The 21,281-nt window shown below is 42.6% G+C and overlaps 1 protein-coding gene across 1 annotated transcript in view; it reads left to right on the top strand.

The window, feature by feature from the left end:
* Positions 1-926: 926 nt before the first annotated feature.
* Positions 927-21,281, top strand: part of slx4ip (SLX4 interacting protein) — a 32,666-nt gene continuing 12,311 nt past the window's right edge. The window contains exons 1-3 of the mRNA XM_080481624.1: positions 927-976; positions 8,876-8,965; positions 9,257-9,380. Of these exons, the coding sequence (XP_080337750.1) occupies positions 950-976; positions 8,876-8,965; positions 9,257-9,380 (241 nt within the window). The 5' untranslated portion in view covers positions 927-949. The remainder of the gene's footprint in view (positions 977-8,875; positions 8,966-9,256; positions 9,381-21,281) is intronic.

Here is a 21,281-nt window from a genome sequence, read left to right as displayed (position 1 = left end):
GACGCCTATCACACTGCCTTACGTAAATTAAAAACATTTGTAATTGTATATTCCCTTCGCTTCAAACAAACACAATAACATAACACAATTTACATAATCTGATAAGTGTTATCTGTTGATAAAATAATATGATTTCATATGATGAAGTAGAAGTTTCATGTTTATACAGGCATCATGCAGGCACAACTAATTGCCACGGCAACGGTTGGCGTAGCGTCCTTCGTGTGGTCCTAGCTAACAAATGGTCGCCGATGTTATACGTTCCTCAGTAATCGTTGGCGTCAAGGCATTTAATCTGTCTAAATCTACATTTACTCAGCTTTATAGCAATACGTAGCCAGTCACGTCACCATATCACGTAGTACTCCTGAAGTAAAAACAAAAATCCCCTTGTGATTTTGGAGCGTTTTAGCTACAAAAGGACAGTGACATCATCAGCCGTGGCCTTGCTTGACAAAACGTTCAAAAGTGTTGGCGGTATGTATTCTTAGTTTAAAATCTTTAACATGCATAATTAGACACTTTTACTCTTTCTTTATCTCGTTGTTTGTGAACGGTGGCTGAATGTTTGCACATACTTCCCGTCTCCTAAACGAAGGGAATGAATAAAGTAATCCGTGCTGTTACTATTTTAGAGTGTTTCCCTTCACTGAGTTAGAAACCTTTAAGCAGCTCATCACTCTGGTTAAACTCTCTGTTATGATTATGATTTGTTATTGACGCATTACAGTGTGATATGCTTGTATCTCGAAAAATGAATACTGGGAAGCTGTCACTGCCAGAATAATAGCAAATATTGACCTTATAGACTACATATAGCGTCTTGAAGTCGCAAATGCATCATTTGTTATCATCTTTAATGTGTTTACCTTCTGGTGTTGTTGTTAGGCCACAATGTTTGATTCTCGGCCATGCGTTTGTTTCAGGTGAAACGACCTGTTGATCTCACATGGCACCTCACAAATTTGTCATCAAGGTAAGGCACCACCAACAACAACATCTATCCAGCCATACATACACACATCCATCTTCTATACTGCTCTATTCTGTTCAGGGTCACAGGGATTGCTAGAGCCAATCCCAGCTAACTATGGGTGATGGCAGGGTACACAATGGACAGGTCACCAGTCTATCTTAGGGCAAACAGAGAGAGAGAGACAGACAATAATACACCCTCACAGTCAAACCTATGGTCACCAATTAACCTGACCTGCAATTCTTTGGGACTGTGGGAGGAAACTGTTGTGACTGAAAGACACCCACGCACACTCGAGCAGAATAATGCAAACTCCCCACAGAAAGGCCCAGCCGGTATTTGTACCCATGGCTTCCTCACTGTGAGGTGAGCACATTAATCATACTGCCCAAGCAAGAACATATACTGCACAATGGTAGAGATGCTTCTGCTGACATGCATGTCTTCATTAGATAGATCGGTAGATCGATCTGTCTGTCTGTCTGTCTGTCTGTCTGTCTGTCTGTCTGTCTGTCTGTCTGTCTGTCTGTCTGTCTGTCTGTCTGTCTGTCTGTCTGTCTGTCTGTCTGTCTGTCTGTCTGTCTGTCTCTCTCTCTCTCTCTCTCTCTCTCTCTCTCTCTCTCTCTCTCTCTCTCTCTCTCTCTCTCACACACACAGAGAAGAGGTACCAATACATTTGAGATTGCAGCATAATCTCTCGGTCCTACTTTTGGGTGCACTTGAAATGCCGATGGCACAAGTTCTATAGTGCATTCTGCTCACATCATTTCACTTTGTCATCTCTTAAATCAGGGGCCTTCTTTCTCTGCTCTTTTTTATGGAGAAAGGGAGATAAGAGAGAGAATATCGACATTTTGATGAAAGATTTTTATCACATTATAAAACATGCGGGTTACCCCAAAGTTAGAGGACACAGGAAGGTTCTCTTGAGGAGTGTGTGAATGAATTTGCCAAATTTATTGGCATGGACATCCATCCTCCTCCTATACTACTTTATACAGCTGAGGCGCATGTGGTGCTAGATACAAGCCCAATACATCCTGGGCAAGTTGCTACTCCATTACAGAGCAAACATGGTGGACAATCACACACAGTTGTATTCACACATATTAATTAAATAACAGTCACCAATTCACTCAAAATGAATGTTTTTGTACTGTTGGATAAAACTGCAGTACTTGGGGAGAACCCAGCCATCCACAGCAAGAACGTAAACTCCTCATAGAGAGATTCTCAAGCCAAAATCACACTGATGCTGTTGTGAGATTGGAGTACAAACGGAGAAGTTAGTAGCAACATTTCTCTGAGAATAATATGTTTCTGGTGACAATGGCACAGATCACATTTTCTTACAGACATTCATTAAACATGTTTCATGTTTACTTTAATGAGGTCAAATATTTATACACGCTTTATAGAAAGAAGCACAGCTAGTTTCCTTGTTAACAGTTGCCATGGAAGCCACCATGCAGTCCTGTTGTGTATGTTAATACCTAATTTTGTGTGTCTTCCATTCAAAAAATATAATCAATAAAATTTTGAGTTTTCTTTACTTTTGCAAAACTTTTAAAGGGAAAAGAAGAATGTTAATCATAAATTCTGGTAGCAAAATGTAATTGATCCTTTTTTTCTTTCTTTTTTTTTTTTTTTACCAAAATACAGATCTCAGAAGTGACAATAGTGCTGTTCACGTCCTTAGCTGTATGGAAGTACTTTGTTGGTAATCAGGTTGAATTGTTCACACTCACACTCATGTGGGTGGTGAGAGACTGGCTATCCAAGACACTCAACATCTCTGGGGAGAAACTTTGGGTTTATTTGCCCTGCCAGAGGACACTCCAGGGCATGGGACAGAGAAAGATTGGAACCAGCAAATTTTGGGTTGGGGAAAAACCTGATCTATTGCCTCAATGAATGCCGTCCCATGTCTGCCGGTAAACCATTATAATATGTTTCTGTGCAAAGTACTCTTTTTTTGCATTTTCCAATAACCACAGGGCCTCATAATTACTCCAAACAGAGGTTTTCCTGCATGAAGAAAATGATAAATCTGCATTTGAAATCTCTACAGTTGTTTTACTGCCAAATACTTCTTCCACTAAGTGCCGTGGGTTATTATGGTCAATTTTAAACCACTAAAAATCTGTTGAGCAGTTGTGGCAGCCATGCAACACAGGAATACAAGATGTTCCTGTTTTTCTCACATTTGTAGTATCACTATTCACCATCATTGTCAGTCACCTTTGCCTTTGTCAATGTTTTTTCCTCTCTGGAGCAAATAATTTGTCCACTAGAGGGAAGTACAGACACATGTTTGGGCTGTCAAGTCTATGATTTTCATTTTCTGAAGAAAAAGCAAAAGAGGTATTCAGAAGTTCCTTTGCAAATCTCAGACAACTTCCTCCCTGAGAGCATTTTGTTAATGGACACAACCTGGCTGTACACAGGAAACTCTCTCTCTCTCTTTTTTTTTTTTTTTAAAGCCAAGCTGTTCATCCTCCGTCGGAAATAATGCACATCAGATGTTTTTGTTAAGTGTAGGGAAAGCCGCTGGTCTCTCTCTTGTTGATGTTTCATATATTGAGAGTTTTGGATGAGGACTGCAGACATTTGCGCTGATCTCTCACATCCTCCATAATGCCATGTGTGCCTAGTCCACCAGATATTGCGTTCACTCCTTTCTATTTGGTTTCATATGCATGCCTGCATACGAGCTACCCCACCACCCCCACTGAATTGGTTGTTGGAGAGTAGTCTGAACAGTAACATTCATGGTACTAACCTAACGCCACTACCATAATGTTTATTAATCCATGAGTGGGTAATCTTACAAAATCTAAAAGACTGCATTGCTTCCACAGAGGTAGGCTGGGATCTCAGCCTGCTCGCTTGCTCAGAGAACAGAGATTATCAAAGCAATTATGAGTTATGTTCTTGGATTCATCGTGCCATGTTTAGTAGGCTGTTCAGCGCTATGCTTTATGATCCTTTCTCCTGTCGTGTTTTCAAAGCGGTTCCCTCCGTCGTCTGTGGAACTGCAGGAGGTGCTGGTATGCTCCTTCTTAAAGAGGCTTAGACGATATAGTGACCTGCCACTTCTCAGACCTCCCCAAAAGGGCCCGCAGGCTAAAACACTGATCCGCTGAAGCGTTTGCTGTCTGCCAGGACATTACTGCTGCAGAGCCCTGCAATCTGCCTTCTATTAGCAATATGCACTGTGGACTTTTTTAATCATCTTATATACTCGGTTGAGACAGAGACCAAAATGTTTTAAGAACAAAATGTTTGAGTTATCACAGAGCAGTTATATGTCAGAGGTTTGCGTGCTGTTTAGTGTTGTTGTCAGTCAGTAGATGAGCTCATAACGGACCACACACCGTGCCTCCTGTACAAAATTGGTGCGTTTTCTGATTAGAAACATTTTTGACACTTTCCAACTTCCCTGAAGAAAGTGACAAGTGTAAAAAAAGAAAAGCCAAAGCGTTTATCGCAGCACTTCCCCATATTGCAGTGCAGAATTCACATTGCCTAATGAGGCAAAACGCTCCTCAGCTTGCTATTTCAGTATATCCACCATTTTCTCCCGGATGTATCTGCCAGAGCTTTGTTTGCAGAGTGTTACCTGGAGATATTCCTGTCTGTTCTTGCTACTTGAATTCCACTCCTGGGTTGTGTCTCTTTTTTATCATCAAATACAGAGGACTCAGGTGTGCTAACAGTCTCCTGAATGAAGGAAAAGTTGTGCAGAAAATGCCTCCTTGCCCTATCTGTAAATAATGTTCGTCCCACTAATACGTTTTACTGCTAAGTATCTGAAAGTTTGCAAGAAGAATTTCTCTTTTAATTTTGTTAAGGGGGGAAACCCAGGTGACTCAGAGCGCAGAGGGACTGGAAATGAGGCAAATAAAGTCTGAAAGCAAGGTTGTCACACCCTCACATCTAAAGAGCTCCCCTGGGTTCTCTGCAGACTTGCAGTAAGAGAGCGAGAGAGAGAGAGAGAGACAAAGGCAGAGTGGGAGAGATGCAAGTTTTATTGAGTGAGACCGCATCTGCTGCCCCTTCTCTCCCAATGTAAACATCTGTGGCTGGTTAGTGTTAGCCTCTGAGCTAAGTGCAGTCCGAGAAGGTCTGGTTCTTATACTGTGCGATAGCAATGGCAAAGGGCAGCGAGGTGGGGAGGCGGGCGAAGCCGCTCATAGAGTTTGGGCCCAGTGCCCAACATGGAGCAGCACAGGATGGAGAGCCGGGTCTGGGAGAGAGATAAGAGAAGGTAGAGACTGTTTTGGGAACTGAGAGTGATCTAGACCAGAGCTCTGAAGGCTAAAAGAGGCAAAGAAGCTGTCAGTAGGTTCAAGTCAGGATTTGTTTCTATACAGACAGAAGGAGTGCTCTCGTCGTGCAGTTATACTCTCCATTTCCCATATATAGATATATATATATTTTTTTCTTTCTTTTTTTTCCTTTTCAGGTGATATTTATCAGCTTGGCGGCCACGAGGTGTAGGCGTCGCGAAGTTGAGCTTAGCCTGCAGGAAGACTCAGTCCTATTCATTCAGACTTTGACAGCGCACAAAAGATGGCACAATAAAGGATTTGGTATTAAGTAGCGCTTCTTGTCGCCTCTCGTTCAGCTCTCAGCCTCGGCTCACAACTTGTGCAAGGCTGCGAACAAAGCAGAGCTGGCCCACTTTGGTATGTGTGAAAAGAGAAACTTCCTCTACAACCTGGTCCTTTATCAGACCTTTCTTACCAACAGCAGTAGCAGTTTGCTTGGAGTAGTGCCCTACATGTGCCAAATCGAACCACACAATGTGGGGTTGCCCCTGAAATTAGGAACAAACTATCAACAAAGGTATCAAGAGATTCATTAAAGGTTCATCTGTTGCTTATCAGACTGAATCAAAGCAGTTTGTTTCTGTGTTTGACTCTGTTTTTTATCAGTTACATAATTTCCTATCTCGCTGTAGATTAGACAGAGGGTCCTGCGCAAAAAAGATGAGTGCATCCAAAAAGAATTAGGCCACTTTCAGAGGTCTCACTTAAAAAGCAGACATAGCTTGGCTTTAAGGGGGATATATGAAGGTCATAGTTCATGGCAGAGTTCAGCTAAGAGATCCAATGGTCTCTCTTTGTCTGGGGATTTGACAAATTTAGACCACATGATGTGATTGTAGTGGGAGCTTTTGTGTTCAATCAGATGTTTCTCCTCTTTTTGTCTTACCTCCCTTACACAGCACAAATGTCTTTTGGAAAAAGCTCTATTAGCTGCGCTCACTGATAGATTGACAATTTTGAAAATAAAATAGAATAAATATGTCCCTTCACCAAAATTGGCACATTAGCAGGACAAAAATAATTGATTTCTCATTAGGGTGATTGCATTAGTTTGCATTCCGAACTGAAACCCCCCTATTTCTCAGAAACCCACAGAATCACATGCTGTTTTTGTGCAAGGGGGCAGACCACTGTTTATCATTAACGTTCAGTCCTCAGTAGAGTCTTGTCTGCTCTTCTAATGTGATAAGAAGAAGTTAGTCTAAGGCTTGCTCTATGTCTGACTTTCAGCCCAAAACACAGACTCAATCAGAAGCACATAAACCATGTTAGTGGATTCACAATGCTGAGCCTCTTTATAAATGAGCGTCTCACTCTCCATTCTGACATACTGCTCAAATTAACCCTGCATCACTCTCGCTTGCATTAGCTTGTATACTTTGTGGTGGACTGGATACCTGCCCAGGGTGTATCCTGCCTTCTGCTTCAGTTAGCCGGGATTGGCTGCAATGCCCTGCAACTCTGAACACGACAGATGATGGATTGATGGATGGATGCATACTTTTAAGTTACCTTGAAAATTGAGCTGAAAGGTTGTTAATAAACTCATAAAAAAAAAAAAATCAGTGCATCGCCAGTATCATCTACGATGTGACCGCAGTAGTAAATTACAATTCATCTGGCACTTTGTCATCAAAAGTCAACATAATAGGACAAAGAAATACCACAGAGCCATTATACCTGATCATATTATAAACCAGGAACTGAAATCAGTGGATCAAAAAGCTATTTTGCATGTGCCAAGTCTGTCAGTTGGACTCTGTGGTTTGATTGACAAGGTCTGACCCTTTGTTGCTAGGCTTTCTCACACATGAGTAATTGTAGGAGGCCACCGGGCATCAGTGGACCGCTGTGAGACAAAGGTCAGAGGGTGGAGAGAATCCTGGTCTGTAGGGACAAGCTGATACTGACAGGCAACATACACACATTTCATACATGAGAACTCAGCACATTACACGGACTTTGTTTGGGGTTCGTGGCATCATTTTCTTTGCGACAGTAAGATTTTGCATGACAACTTTGTGCATTATCTGCAGTGCTGGGTAGCACATATCTTATTTGGACTTACTGACTCACATCAGAGGTCCTGGACTGAGGATATTCTGCATTAGAAGCCAAAGATTGTAAACTGTGACTGAAATTAGAAACTACAAAAAATGTTCCCTTATTGGTCATATGGGGGCGCCCTTTCCTCTCGTTGGGTTCCAGAGAGAAGTAAGAAAGCGGCCTCTTGTCATGTATTATTTACATACAGGCAGTGAGAAAGGAAAGTGTTGTAATGGAGGAAAAGTAATGTAAAATATTTGGCAGCTTTATTCGCTCTAAGTCAGGGTATAGTCTTTTAATACCATCTGACGAGAGCCTCACAGTCCAAGTTTAGTTTTTAAAAAAGTAAGTGAAACCTAATCAATCTTCAACTTCAATAAAGAGTCCTTTGTAAACAAGAGGGGGGACAAGTAGACAAAATTTGGATTGGAGAAGTGTGCACTTATGTCTAGAAGTAGGGCTAGGGCCTTCCCCTACACACCCTGTTAATTCATTCACTCGCGTCATCCTGACAGCGAGGCCATAGGAACATCCAACAAGTCTGGGTTGCAGAGTTTAGTCATCCCGTCTGTGATACTTTAGCCCAGGGGATGAGCCTGGCTCAAAACAAAGCTTTTACTGTGCCTAAGTATTCGCTGTTTCTAAATGAGGAACCTCTTCTGTCGACGCACTCTCTTTTCCATTTCAACAACGTGAGCCTGAAATCTGTGTTTGGCTTTCGCCTTTTTAATGATTCTGTGCTCTTGCTCCCCCCGTTCACTTCATGTCTGTTTGTTGTGCTATCACTCTGGCTTTGGGGCTGCGCTCGTCTGCATTGTGTTGTGGGTGGTCTCAGTCCATCCGTTACTTCCTCGTCCAGAAAGAGGCGACGTTCACACGAGACCCACATCCATTTGCTCTCTGCAGTGGGCAGCTTTTGCACTGATGTGTAAACCATAATCAGGCTAGACTGAGAAAGATGTAACAGCAACTTAACCAGCAGAGGCATTTTCTGGCTCCTCTGTCCCATGTAGCTTATTGTCATTGACACAAGGACGTAGTGCTGCAGGGATCCTCTCTGCAGCCTTTTCCTCAGCTTTGAGCAGCCTTTAAAGGCGCTAAAAAAAAACCAAAAAACAACTGGATCTGTTAAGTTTTATCACACTGTAATACAAAGTAGGATAATCCTCATTTAAATGTTACATCTTAAGACTTTTTTCTGTTGCCTATTATGACCTGAGGCTGTGACAGTATTGCAAAGCACATAGAATAGGGAAATATAATTTTTTTTTGCTGAGATAGGAGAAATATGAGGAGACAGACTAGGCTCAACTTTTTGTAAAGAGATTGGTCGAGAAATGGCCAGACAGAGAAACAAGAGGGAGTGGACCGCTGTGAGAGGCCTGGGGTGATGTTTGAGGACACAGGGGGTCGTTGTGGTTTGTCTCGCTGTCAATCACCCTCACTCTGATTTTCTTTGTTGCCTGTGAGCTCAATGCCCCTCAGCAACCTGTGGCTGTCCTTCCTCTTTGTGTTACAGTGTGGGAACTTTGCTGTGCTGGTGGATCTCTACGTACTGCCCCTGGGCGGCCAAGAGGACGCCAGCTGGTTTACTACAGACCACATCGAGGTACAGACACAGGGAGAAGGGCGCGCCTGTGAATAAGCGTGTGAGCGAATACGTGGCTTCTGTTGTGCTGCGGGCCTTTTGAAATAGACGGCAGCAGCGTAGAATCGAAAATGACTTTGAGCCTTTTCCCTTTTTATTGTTGCTAAACTGTTGCCATCTTGCTGCCAGCCACTTGTGAAGTGACCAGACCCGCCTGTCACATGAGACTGCTGCCTTTTTTGTTGTTTGCCTCTTCTCATCATTAACCTTTCCTTCTGTGGCTGTACTCAATTATTAGCAAACTGTTTGCAGGATGTTGCAGCCTTGGTTCAAGACTCTGTGGACCAGCGGGTTAAGCAGTACACCGAGTTCCTTCATAATCGGAGACATCGCAAGCAGAAGGAGCTGGCATCTGCTTCAGCTTTTGTTGTCGAAGGTAACACATCATCTTGTGACTGTTATTCTGCTCTCACATAAAGTATTCAGCCATGATCGGAATTTTTTTTCCTTGCATTGCCATCCATTGTTCAGTGTAACACTGTTCCTTCATGCATTTGAAGTGTTTATTTGATTTGTTATAAGGGACATCCCCAATGTCCAAAATGATGGGACACTTTTATTTGTAAATAAAAAAGAGAATGCCATGATTTGCAAAGCTCACAAACTCATATTTTAACCCTTATACATAAACAACATATCAAATGTTGAAAGATTTGATCTTTTCATGGAAAATATTACCTTATTTTGAATTTGATGACTGCAGTATAAACTTAAAACATGGAACACGGACGCCTCAAGATTAAGAAAGTAATTGTCACAAATTGTAATGATTCTAGGGATTTAATCAATTATTTAGGTTAATTGGTAATACTGCGGCTAAATGGAGGATTTTAGAGATGCACAGCTTCTCAGTTGTAAAGACAAAGTCTGAGAATCTGTGACATATTGCAGCGACTCTGAAAATGTTCCTCAACATTTAGTCACAAAACTCTTTGAGGATCCCACCATCTACTGAGTGTGATATCATATCATAACACTCAGAAACAGGAGATATCTCTGTGTACAAGAAACAAGGCTGAGGGTCAGATATATAATATATAATGTAGGAGTGGACACAGTTCACCGTGAAGTTGGGTCATACACAAAGAAGCCGTATGCGAACACAATCTAGAAACAGTCATCTTCTATGAGCCACAGCTTGTTTAAGTTTAACAAGAATGGGACAAAACTCCTCTTCTCAGCCGGTGTCTTCTCTTCATAAGCGTTTACACTCAGCTGTTAGGAGAAGAGGGGATGCTGCACCCTGATGAAGATGGTGCTGCTCCAAACGTTTTGAGTAATGTTGCCTTCTTTGAATTCAAAATGAGCTACAATTTCCCATGAAATTATAAAATTGATCAGTTTCAAAATGTGATATGCCATCTATGATCTATTAGGAATGCAGTTTTGGAGATCATTGCATTCTGTTGTAATTTACATTTAACGCAGCATCCTAACCTTTTTGGAAGTGGGCCAGTGATTCTGACAGGTGTTGTTTATTTTATATTGAATTCCCTGTTGCACATTCCTGTATAATGAAATCATTTTTCTTAATACCTTTCTTTGTTATGGGTGTGTCTATCATCAGATTTTGAAAACATAAAATGATTTACTTTAGCTCTAAACTCAAAAACCATTATTTACTCATTTAAAGCTCAACTCATGAGCATTGCTATGTGCCTGGAGGTGGACCTTGGAATTGGACCGAGAAGAAAAGAACGAGTGCCAAAGTAGTCTGAAAAATATTTCACGACTACGTCTTTGAGGAGAGTGTGGGCGGACAGACAGCAAAACTAGTTGGGACATGGTGGCTCCCTACGCCCAGGGTGTGACCTGTAGAAGCAAGAGCTGATAGCAGTTTTCATATTGTGGGACACAGTTTAACTTGGCATGTCCCAGATGCATTGATAGAGCCATTAAAAACCCTCATCTCTCCTACCCAGCTTTTCAGTGTAGCATTGAGCGTACTTTTCTTTATCTGCACTTGTAGTTCAATTGATAACATCAGAAATGGCTGCTGCGAATTCATACGAAAATATACACAAGAAAAACCAATAAATCACGCTTCTGTATGAAGAAGGCAATGCAGAGCATCCATGTTGATCCCACTGTGAATGCATTCCCCCAGCCACCCACACACATCCCTTTGAAGCACAGTGAAGCAAGCATCAGAGGAACCTCCAGCTGCGTGTTCTTAGACAGACAGGTTTGTCACAGGTAGCAGTTAAGGGCAGTTAAACTGGGCTCACTCAGCAGGGCAGGCCTGACTGTGAGAGTGGGATTACAGGGCAGTCGGCCCCATAAAGTTTCTCCTGCGGCTGCAGCTCTGCCTCTCACGCTACCCTTCCCTCCCCCCCAACACACACACGCGCGCACTTAGCCCTGCCATCCATTCAGTGTCTTCATACCTGCATGTGTATGTACATGTTCCACCTTTGCAAAGTTCATGACTTCATTGTTGTCAGTGTTTGCATATTGCATGCACACGAGTGATCATACACATCAAAACCTGTGAAAGTCCAAAGAGCGACACTAAGTTTGAGAGATGTATCCTCCCCCTGGGTTAGGTGTGAACAAGCTGATGGTGTAGGGTTGCCGAAAAGCCTGACTCATATTCCCCATGACAGACTGAGGAGAGACAGACATCTCTAATGATGGAGATCACAGGCTGAGGCTCCACACATACATACACTTGCACACACCAATTCACTTCACTGCGTGAACAAGGGGACTATCAGTATTTCAGCAGTGAAATATGCATGTAAAAATGATTAAGCTCCTTGCGGCTTTGCCAAAAAGAATGTAACCGGTGGAACATGACTCCCTACCATATCGGATAATTTTCCCCACTCAGAACATGAAAAGGTATAGCGCCTCAAACAGGCTGTGCTCTAGTCCTATTAAAGGTCTTAAGTGAGTGTAATGACATTCTTGGGTCTTTTCATTGTCCCATGTGAGCGAGGTGGTTGAGCAGTAAAGGTGGAGACTGTGACTGTGAGAAGTGAGCAGGCAGGCAGGAGCCATAAAAAGGGGAGGACGGACTATAGACTTAAGGAGGGAAGCCCAGCAAACCTCAGGGTAGGTATTAAGTATTGGGGTCGCCTATTCTGTAAGCAGGTCAAACGCTAACCTGCTAATCCTCACAGGACGCTCAGACTGTCCATTGCAGGGAGAGGAAGCCATTTTTCTACAGAGGACGCATTAGCATTTGTTTCAGCTTCCTTTTTATTATGTGACAAAGTTGATATCTTTCAGTGAGAATAAGTGTATGTGCATGCATGCTGTTGGTGACAAGCGGGGTGACGAGCAGGGTTAAAAGTGACGACGAGCCCAAAAATAGGCAAACGGACTGTGGTGCTATGTGTGGGATGGTAACGGGGGGTGGGGGGGGGGGGGGACTGTGTGAGGTGGCGTTTGAGCTGGTGCCAGTATAAAATCACAGGGGCTTCCGCCAACAGACAGCAGTAAGAACAGCGTAACAGGCTCAGCTGTTGGCACTTCAAATGAGCCATCAACAGCTTTTAGCATTCCAAGGTCCTCCAGTTCAAGTGTTTGTATTCCAGTTATCTCTATTGGCTATAATATTTGTGTGTACATGCTGTGTTGAGTACGTGTGTATGCGTGTGTAGCATACAGTGAACATGTCCGAGAAAGTTTATCCCATGCGCTCTGCCAACAAATATTTAAGAGCCATTTCTTTAAATCTCAGCTGCAGAGGCCAGAACCCCCCCCTTTTTTTTTCCAAGGCTACTTGAAACTTCATGATTAGCTCATAGAGATGTGATTTATTTATGTTTTTAGAGAGATGAACAAGCAGCAACTTTTCCCACCAAGCACTTTGGCTCCAGACATGCAGAGTGGACATGTTAGACTTTAGAAGTCCAGAGAAAGGGGACTTTGGGAGATCACTTGCGAGTTCTCGGTGGTGACCCATGTTGAACACACCTTCACTTCTATTTCTATTCATCGGTATTTACCGATGAACTGACATGAGTGGATAATGGGATCCCCTGTGCTATGAGAACTACACATTTCTGTCATTTAAGATGACACTTGAATAAGGGAGGGTTAGTCATGCCCGACAACAAAACGAGTGCCACATGTACTTCCGTGTCGATGTTTCTTGCAGAGTTTTTTTTTCCAAGTCAGATTGCCTTAACAGCACATTATATCGTTCATGTATTGCCAATAGCGCTTCCTTTTCTCAGGAGATTAAATTCAATTTACTCACATTGCTCAGCAGGCACTGTGGCGTGTTTTCACTCTAGGGGGATATTGATTTTTGAAGTCCATAATTGTGTATATATTTGTGTGTATAGTTTGAGTGTAAACTGATAGGTCCCGTTTTACACGGATTTAGTTAACATGCCATTTCAAATTGCCAAAGCACATTACCAGATGTCATGCGTCTGCTGTTAGTATTGATATAACCACATTGATCTCCCCATGTGAGGCAGAGCTCAGGTAGAGTTTAGCCTTGGATTTTAAAGTCTTCCTCTCAGTTGGAGGAGTTAGAAAAGCTCTAACAAAGTGGTACCTAGAGTCCGTTTGAGCCCATGGCAGAGCTGGTTCCTCCTTTCTCTCCCCACACAGGTGCCAGGGCTTAGAGGGAGGGAACACCTGCCAGCCTGTTTCCCCATGGCCACGGCAGGCTGGAGAGGCATTTTCCCAGGCTCCCCAGATGAATGGTCACTAATAGCCGTGGGAGAGGGCTTTGCAAGTGCTGCACAGTGTACCACTGACTCCTCTTGGCAGGCCTATGAAGGGGGCTTAAGGCAGCCTGGCCACGGCCATTGCAGGAAAAGCACAAGTGTTGCTGGATAGCTTCACTCTTGGAGAATGTGTTTACGAATGACCATCTCCCTTCCAATGAAGAATGTGGCGGAGTGTAGACACTGCAGGGGGAAATGGTTAATTTTTCCTCTGTCCAAGAGTCGGCAACAGATTTAGCTCTGTGGGCTTATTTGATGTATTGAAGGCCTTCAGCCTAAAGACTAAAACGATTCATACAGTTTTGTGTTTTTTCGTGACCACAAAGTATCTAACTTTTATTTTAACAAGGACAAGTGAATTCTGTCTTCCCCGTCTCCCACTGTGACACCTCGCGGCAAGACAATCGTGCCACTGGTGTTTTTGCAGTGACAAGCTACATCAACCCACCTCGCTCCTTCTTGCTGCTGCATCAGCATTTCCTATTTTTATGAGTGGCTGTCATGTGGGAAATGGTGTCTGTAAATGGAGAGGCATGCCTGTGGCAGAGTTACCTGCCCTGCTTTGTGTTACTGGGCGTGAGGCAGGCTGGGATTAAGGCGAGAGGGAAATGGAGACCTGTGACAGGAACAAAGGAATTCCAAGGCCCGGGCTGGAAATGGATCCCGATCAGAGTAACTGCTCTAGCCAGTCTGCCCCTCTTCTCCACTTGCCCCCCTCTCCATGGCCCCTGCTGGGCAACCCCCTTTCCCCTGATGCTTTGTGGTGTTGCTGTGGCTCTTTAAATCCTCCCTGTAAACCCCTGGCCTTACTCAGCAGCAACACATAGGACAGCCTGACTCCACTGCAAGCCCCCGTCCCTCTCTATTACTGCACGTATATGCACATGCATTTATCTTTATTGTTTTTCCTGAATCTCTCCTCTCCTCTCCTCTCCTCTCCTCTCCTCTCCTCTCCTCTCCTCGCCTCTCAGCACTTCCTCACTCCCCTCATGTCGTCTCTTTATGTTTTCTCACTTTCTCTCCCTCTCCGCAGGGTCAGCTGCAGTCTCTTAGGACACAACCACAATCCCCACCATAGCTGTCACACCACACTCTTTTCCCATATAATTAGGGCCTGAGCCTGAGCTTGAGCACGGATCACATTCATGTGACTGTTCCCTTTTACCGCAATCTGGTCTGGGAGACGGCACACACTCTCTTGAACTCATGCTGAGTGTTCAGCCTGACCAGAGTGCCTTGTTTCAGGAATTCCTGAAGCACGCATAAGATGCTCTTCGCTTCTCTTTGAAAGAAATAGTTTTGTGTCATGTGCCCTTCGATTTCTCGTAGGCAGGTGTCACTGCAGTGCAGCAGGCCAAATTTGCCTTGTCTTGTTAGGAACGGTCTGCTTCAAATAGTTGCTACAGCAAGCAAGCACAGTTTTGTTGTCAGCGTTGATCTTTTCCAGGCATTTTGGCTCACATCAGGTCAATGACTTTAAATACTTTAAATATCCACACATTATGAAGTTTTGGCTGAAAATATATTGGGGTTTATTGTGTTGTTGTTTTTTTGCCTTAAGTCAACGTCCTCCAATCCCATTTTCATTAGACACGGGTAGCAATATCACCATGTGTGTCACGGATCACGTATTTGCATTTCTAAATACGGGTTTGTAGACTTGTAGAGGATTCGACAAGCAGAGAAAGCCTTCAGCACAAGCTTGGTGTGCCTTTTAAAGGGCCAACACAGTGCAGAGCTCAAGTCTCCAAACTACCGTGTGGAGCACTAAACCAAAAGATCGTAATGCGATTGTATTATTTTCAATGTGACTGCCTTTGGACAAACAGCGGCTGCACTTTGGGATATCTGTGGCCTTTTGAGCTAATTAAGAGAAAAAGATAATTGAATATGACATTTTATGTCACAGCGACATCAGATTATATTTCGGAAAAATACAATTTTTTCCCTCGATAATTGTTCTGCGCTCCAAAAAAATACTCCCCTCCACTTTAGTCACATGCTTGCATTATGGGTTGGCCTGAGCTACCATGCTGCGGCGTATTTTGTAACTGCGATGAAGGGGTCACCCAAATGTTAAATTGAACACTCATGTGCAAATATTGTTTCAGGTGGACATTGTGCGGGATGATAAGACACAGTGCTCTGCGTAGTTACAGTTGCACACAGAGAGTGATGTCCTTCCAGGAAAGCCCCCACTTACATATGGGTAACTTCCTCATGCTCTCTCATCCTTCACCACCCCACCCCACTCTCTCGTTCTAAGCCCCGACTCTCCACCCACACTTGAGGACAGAGGGAGGGGGTCCACATCAAAGCGGGGATGTCAAAAGAGCAGGATTCTCAGGCACTGATGTCTGACTGTCCTGCTGATTCAACTCCTGTTCATGAAGGGGTTTGCGTGGGAATTACAGTTCTCCTGACATTGACTCAGTACATTAACATGCACACCAGAAACTCGGTTAATGAGAGGAATCAGGTTACAGGAGCAAATCGCACAATGCCTGCCCATGCATGGTGAAAATCTGATTTCTGTTTAACTTGCCTTTGCATGCAGCTGCTCGGTTGTCAGATTTCTCCCAAATTTTTAACCCCTTAACACCTAATGTTTCAAATTCATCCCAAAACCATTTCTGATCTTGATGCAGTCGAGGTGGTATAAGTAACCCACTAATGGCGGTTGAATGTATTTTCTACACACGCCAAGGATTGTTTTGGAAGCTGTTTGTTGATACCTAGTAGTCTGATGTTGCTTAACTTTGTGTCATAGCTAAATTTCCATCCTATAAACCGCTTTATCCAGTCCTGTCATGGAACACTGGAGCCGATCCCAGCTGATTATAGGCAGACACACCCTGAGACAGGTCAACAGTCTATCACAGGGCAAATGTTTACAAATTAGCCTCAAATGCATGTTTTTGGGCATTTACACACACAGGAAGAACACCAGAACGCCACAAAGAAAATATCAAGCCCAGCCCAAACCTGGACCAGCGATGTCTTTGTTGTGAGGCAACAGTACTAACCACTACACTGCTGCGCCATCCACACACATTTATATGCATCTAATGTACTATATGAGCTGAATGTGGTGTACTCATATTACCTATATCTTCTTCAAAAAGCATGTGCTTGAAAACCAAAATAAACATTTGTATCCTAAGTAAATAAAGGTAGTAAGTGATTAAAGAGCGAAGAGTATGTTGACATACTGCAGATTCAAGATTACCTTTAGTTTTTTGTGGAAACACTCCTTTTCCCTAATAGACACACTTGCATTGAGTTTAAAAATAATCCTTTAACATTACAAGAACTACAGGTTGACAGATTTCATCATCGAGCAGTAGAATCATAACCATTGCATAATACCTCCAGTCTGTAGGTCTTACCAGACGTATGTCAGGTTATTTTAGAAATAGTTTAAAGATAACTCTGTAACTTTGGGGCCTTTAAATGCACCAAGCTCCTGAACTCATTGTGGTCAAGTTTCTGCACGGTGATGACCTGCTTGGAAACCTTCCATATCAGAACAGAAATTCTTATGGATTCCTGTGTGAGTCACGGCAGCCTGGGCTGCCAGGAATGCAGATGGCAAGAAGAAGTAGGCTTTGTTTTCTATGGCTGTTTTAATGATCTCCTCAGGATATGGCTGAAGTTAATGAAGTCTGTTCCATGGGGGTTTACCTTTGACATTGGTCTGAATGCCTCTCACCCCTGTCGGTTCCATTTTACAGTCCCAGTCACTGTGGATGCCTTTTAGTTTGTTGACTTTTCTTTCCTCTCATTGTTTTCCCAGGAAGCGGTGAAAGCTGCAGTGTGTGTGTGTGTGTCTGTGTGGGTGTGTGTGTGTGTGTGTTTCTCGAAGTACAGTACTGCCTTGGCACCAGCCCTGTGGAGTCTCAAGTTCTCTTTTCGCAGTTGTCCTGCGGCATATTACAAGAGGGCAGAGGTCTTTCCAAACAAGCAGTTACAATATTATCAACCACATTTCTGAAAACACGGAGCGCTGGCTTGTTTACTGTTTGATTTGATTTGACCCGCCGTAATACTATTTTGCCTTGGATTTCAAAAAAATGAAGCAGGACCATCTTCTCTTCAAGGATGTACAAATGAATCCATTTTAAAGTCCCTCCTCTGCATATTTGGATATTGCACCACTGTGGGCCACAGTTGCCACAAAAAGGGGCCACTTATTCCCAGAGGACGCACCAGCAAACTTTGTGAGAGAGAAACATGAATGTAAGCTTAGCACGAGAGAACCTGGGCATGAGGCCAAGAGCAACTCTGTGCTGTGCAGGACGTTATAAAAATCGAAGCAACAGCTGATGGCGTTGCACTGGTTCCCAACTCTGTGTCCACACATCCCCGTCAAATTTGTCCTGGGAATTGGCGAGCTCGGCCCGCCAAGAGAAAGCGGTGAGAACAGTTGTAGGGCGAGATATGAGGCTAAAGAGTCTCTTAACGGACCAAATCAGAGCGTCTGCAAACATAAAGAGCCACGAATGTGTAAAATGAAAGATGTTTGCTTCCTGGTCCCTCCTGGACCCCGCGTAGACAGAGAAAACAAAACAGCGATACAGATCTACATTCCTCTCTGTGTAGATATCCAGAATGGCTGATAGATAACCACTGCTTTGCTAGTTAAGGATTCACACATTGTCAGATTAAACTTATTTAAACCTCAAGAAAGAATTGCTGCTATAAATGACAAACATGTTGGCTGTACCCGTGACAGGGTGCTCATGCAACTTCTTTTCAGAAAGTTTCCGATTGAATATTATAACACTCTATATGAATCACATGGCAGCAACGCGATGTACTGCAGCTTGTAATATCTAGGTCGTGCCTTGTAATATTGCCATATAATATTATGAAAGGTCTTTTCATGGTGCTTTTACCGTATATGATATGTAAAGTGCTACGCTATATCATAATATTACATGCATGTCTGTGTCCTGGTTTTGAAATGCACTATCCAAATTGTAACGGCAGCTGTAAAGACCGATTTTGACCACAGAATTAAACTTGCCTACATCCTATTCATTTTGAAAATGTGTTTGATAATGTGTTGTCTCGCATTGGGCAGTGCAAATATTCTTATTGACTTCAAAGTGTTTCTTAAGAAGTTCTTTTTTGGTTCAACAGTGGTATATTTGAGTGGTCTTCCCTCACCTCAGTCCATTAGATGCCTAATTCGCTACAGATCCGAACTGAACCCTGGAAGCTTCCTAAACAAACTAAACCAAAAACCCAAAACTGAAGATTCACAAGCCAGAAACACCAGCAGTGGAGTTAAGCTGATTTCAGTGGCTAATACCCTTCAAGGTCCATTAACTGCAAAGAATTTGTTACCAAAATACTAAACATTTGACTTCTGCTTCTCATTATGGTTAAAGGAAAAGCGTCCACAAAACATTATGAATTAGAAATGAATAAAAACCACAATTAGAAGCTGAAAGTCGACGGTTTAACACGTAGTCTCTGTTTTGTTACAATCTCTGTAAATAACTGATACAACAACAACAACGTGTCGTCACTTGGATTTGATTTGATTGTTGCGTTTCTCTCTGTTAAAAGCACCGAGAAATGACAGTGTTGTAATTGGTGCTACATAAATAAAGTTGAATTGAATTGAATTGAATCACCACACACACATAATTGCAACTTTACCTGAGCGTTCAGGTTGATCAAGTGTTTTGTTAAATGGTTTTTTTAATCCCCAATTATTGTCTAATGTCATCTGGCTCCTCTATTGCACACCCTCCATGCTGCAAGTTGGGACATTTTAATCCCAGGCTTTGATTCCTGGAGCCTTAATGATTATCTCTTCTCAGGAACAGAAATACTTTGACTTTGTCTCTTATGAACATTTGTCAGCTCCCATCACACATTTTGTGTGGAAGTGCTTCTGCTGCACAATTTCTATACTTAGTGTATACTAAGTGTACACATTTCATATTTTGTTTTGATCTGTCTCCAGAGATTTTGGGAACCTCTTCACTAAATCCCGACAACACTGTCAAACACTGGCTTAAGTGAATTTTGCCGTTGGCTACAATTTTACATAATATTGTTTTTACGGATTAGAAGTTCGCTCAAAGGCGTGAAACTTTTTATGACCCGTCAACCCGAGAGCAATGTTACTGGATAATCCAAAAACATGCTTACCGACTTTATATTAAAACTAAAAAAAAAATATTTGCTCCAATTTTCACTTTAGCTTGATAATATTTCTAGATCAGCTGTAAAAATTTTTTATTTTTTTTTTGTTTTCTCAAAAATTATTAAGCAGCTTGCTGTTTTTTCAAACAGCAGGGGGAAAAGTGAGCAGCAGTGGAGCTATTAAATCACGGGCCAGCAAGCTTAAGCATATACCTGTGACAGTTTTATGGCCAACTGCCACTGTAATGGCATGTCACTGTCCAAAAACTGTTCGTTTTTGAAGACAATGGTTAACTGCTTTCAGTTGTTTTAAGATTGCGTCAGCAAACAGGAATATGTTCACATTGGCCTTGCGCGCTGTCGATATGCGGTGTGCTCAGTTTTGTTCCCTTCTTTAACACCTTGTGGGCATATTTGTCCTAGTTCTAGCTCAGCTGTTGAAGACATCTAAACCTTTAATTGAAGCTAAAAGACAAAATTGCACATTGCTTGCAGAAATGAGGGGGGTCACAAGGAAAAAGCAACATGGGAGAACATAACAAGTAGTAGGCGGTTAAAAAACATTGAGTAGCTATACAGTCACTACATCTAGAAAGAGAATTGGTAGCAAAAAGGTGTGGAAGAGTGAGCATGCTGTCCATCCGTTTCCCAGCACCGTGCGTCTGTTTGCAAAGAAAAACTGGATGGCGTGTAAGCCAGACTCTTTTGCTTTTAGTCAACAAATTCCTGCCAGATTAGGCAACAGGCCACTGTTTCTGCCCAGCGCAACTTACACAGCATGACAAACATTCCATGACAAATAGAGCAGAGACCCAAGACGCGGTGTCTCCGCTCACACCAAATCATCAGGTCAGTTCAAATAAAACTGAATGAAATCACACTTAATAAAGACTGCGCACCCAGGCCCTCATTAAGAAGCCCGTCTAGGGCCAGGAATATACAAAAACAAAATTAATTGGAAAGTGATTATTTTTTTTCTTTCCTCAATCATACAGACTTTTATATTGTTATGTATTTTTCATTTATTACTTAAAGCTGCTGTGCTGCGAGTTTTGAAACTTCCAAGAGCTGCACAGGCAAAATAAAAACGCACAGTTTAAAACATAGATTTAACTGTCCGTTTTACAAATTCATGAACCGTGTCAGATGATTTCTAATTTGTTGATAGTGACACATCTCATAACCGTTGGGGAACTGTTAAAGAATAGTGGGAGGAGCATTTTTCTAACAGTTGGGGTGATAAGTGACACGTCAGCGGGATAAAAGAATTCAGAGAGGCAGACTACCAGAAGTAAAGATGTGCAGGCGTTCACCATTCTGTGGAAAACTACATCCAAACTACATCTCCATTATATTTGAATGTCAGCAGCTTGTTTTCTCACGACGATGAACTGAATATACAATATGTTATCAGTGTATTGAGG

Source organism: Lipophrys pholis (genome assembly GCF_963383615.2).
Source record: "Lipophrys pholis genome assembly, chromosome: 15".
Taxonomy (NCBI): Eukaryota; Metazoa; Chordata; class Actinopteri; order Blenniiformes; family Blenniidae; genus Lipophrys; species Lipophrys pholis.
This window is presented reverse-complemented; position numbering and strand designations above follow the sequence as displayed.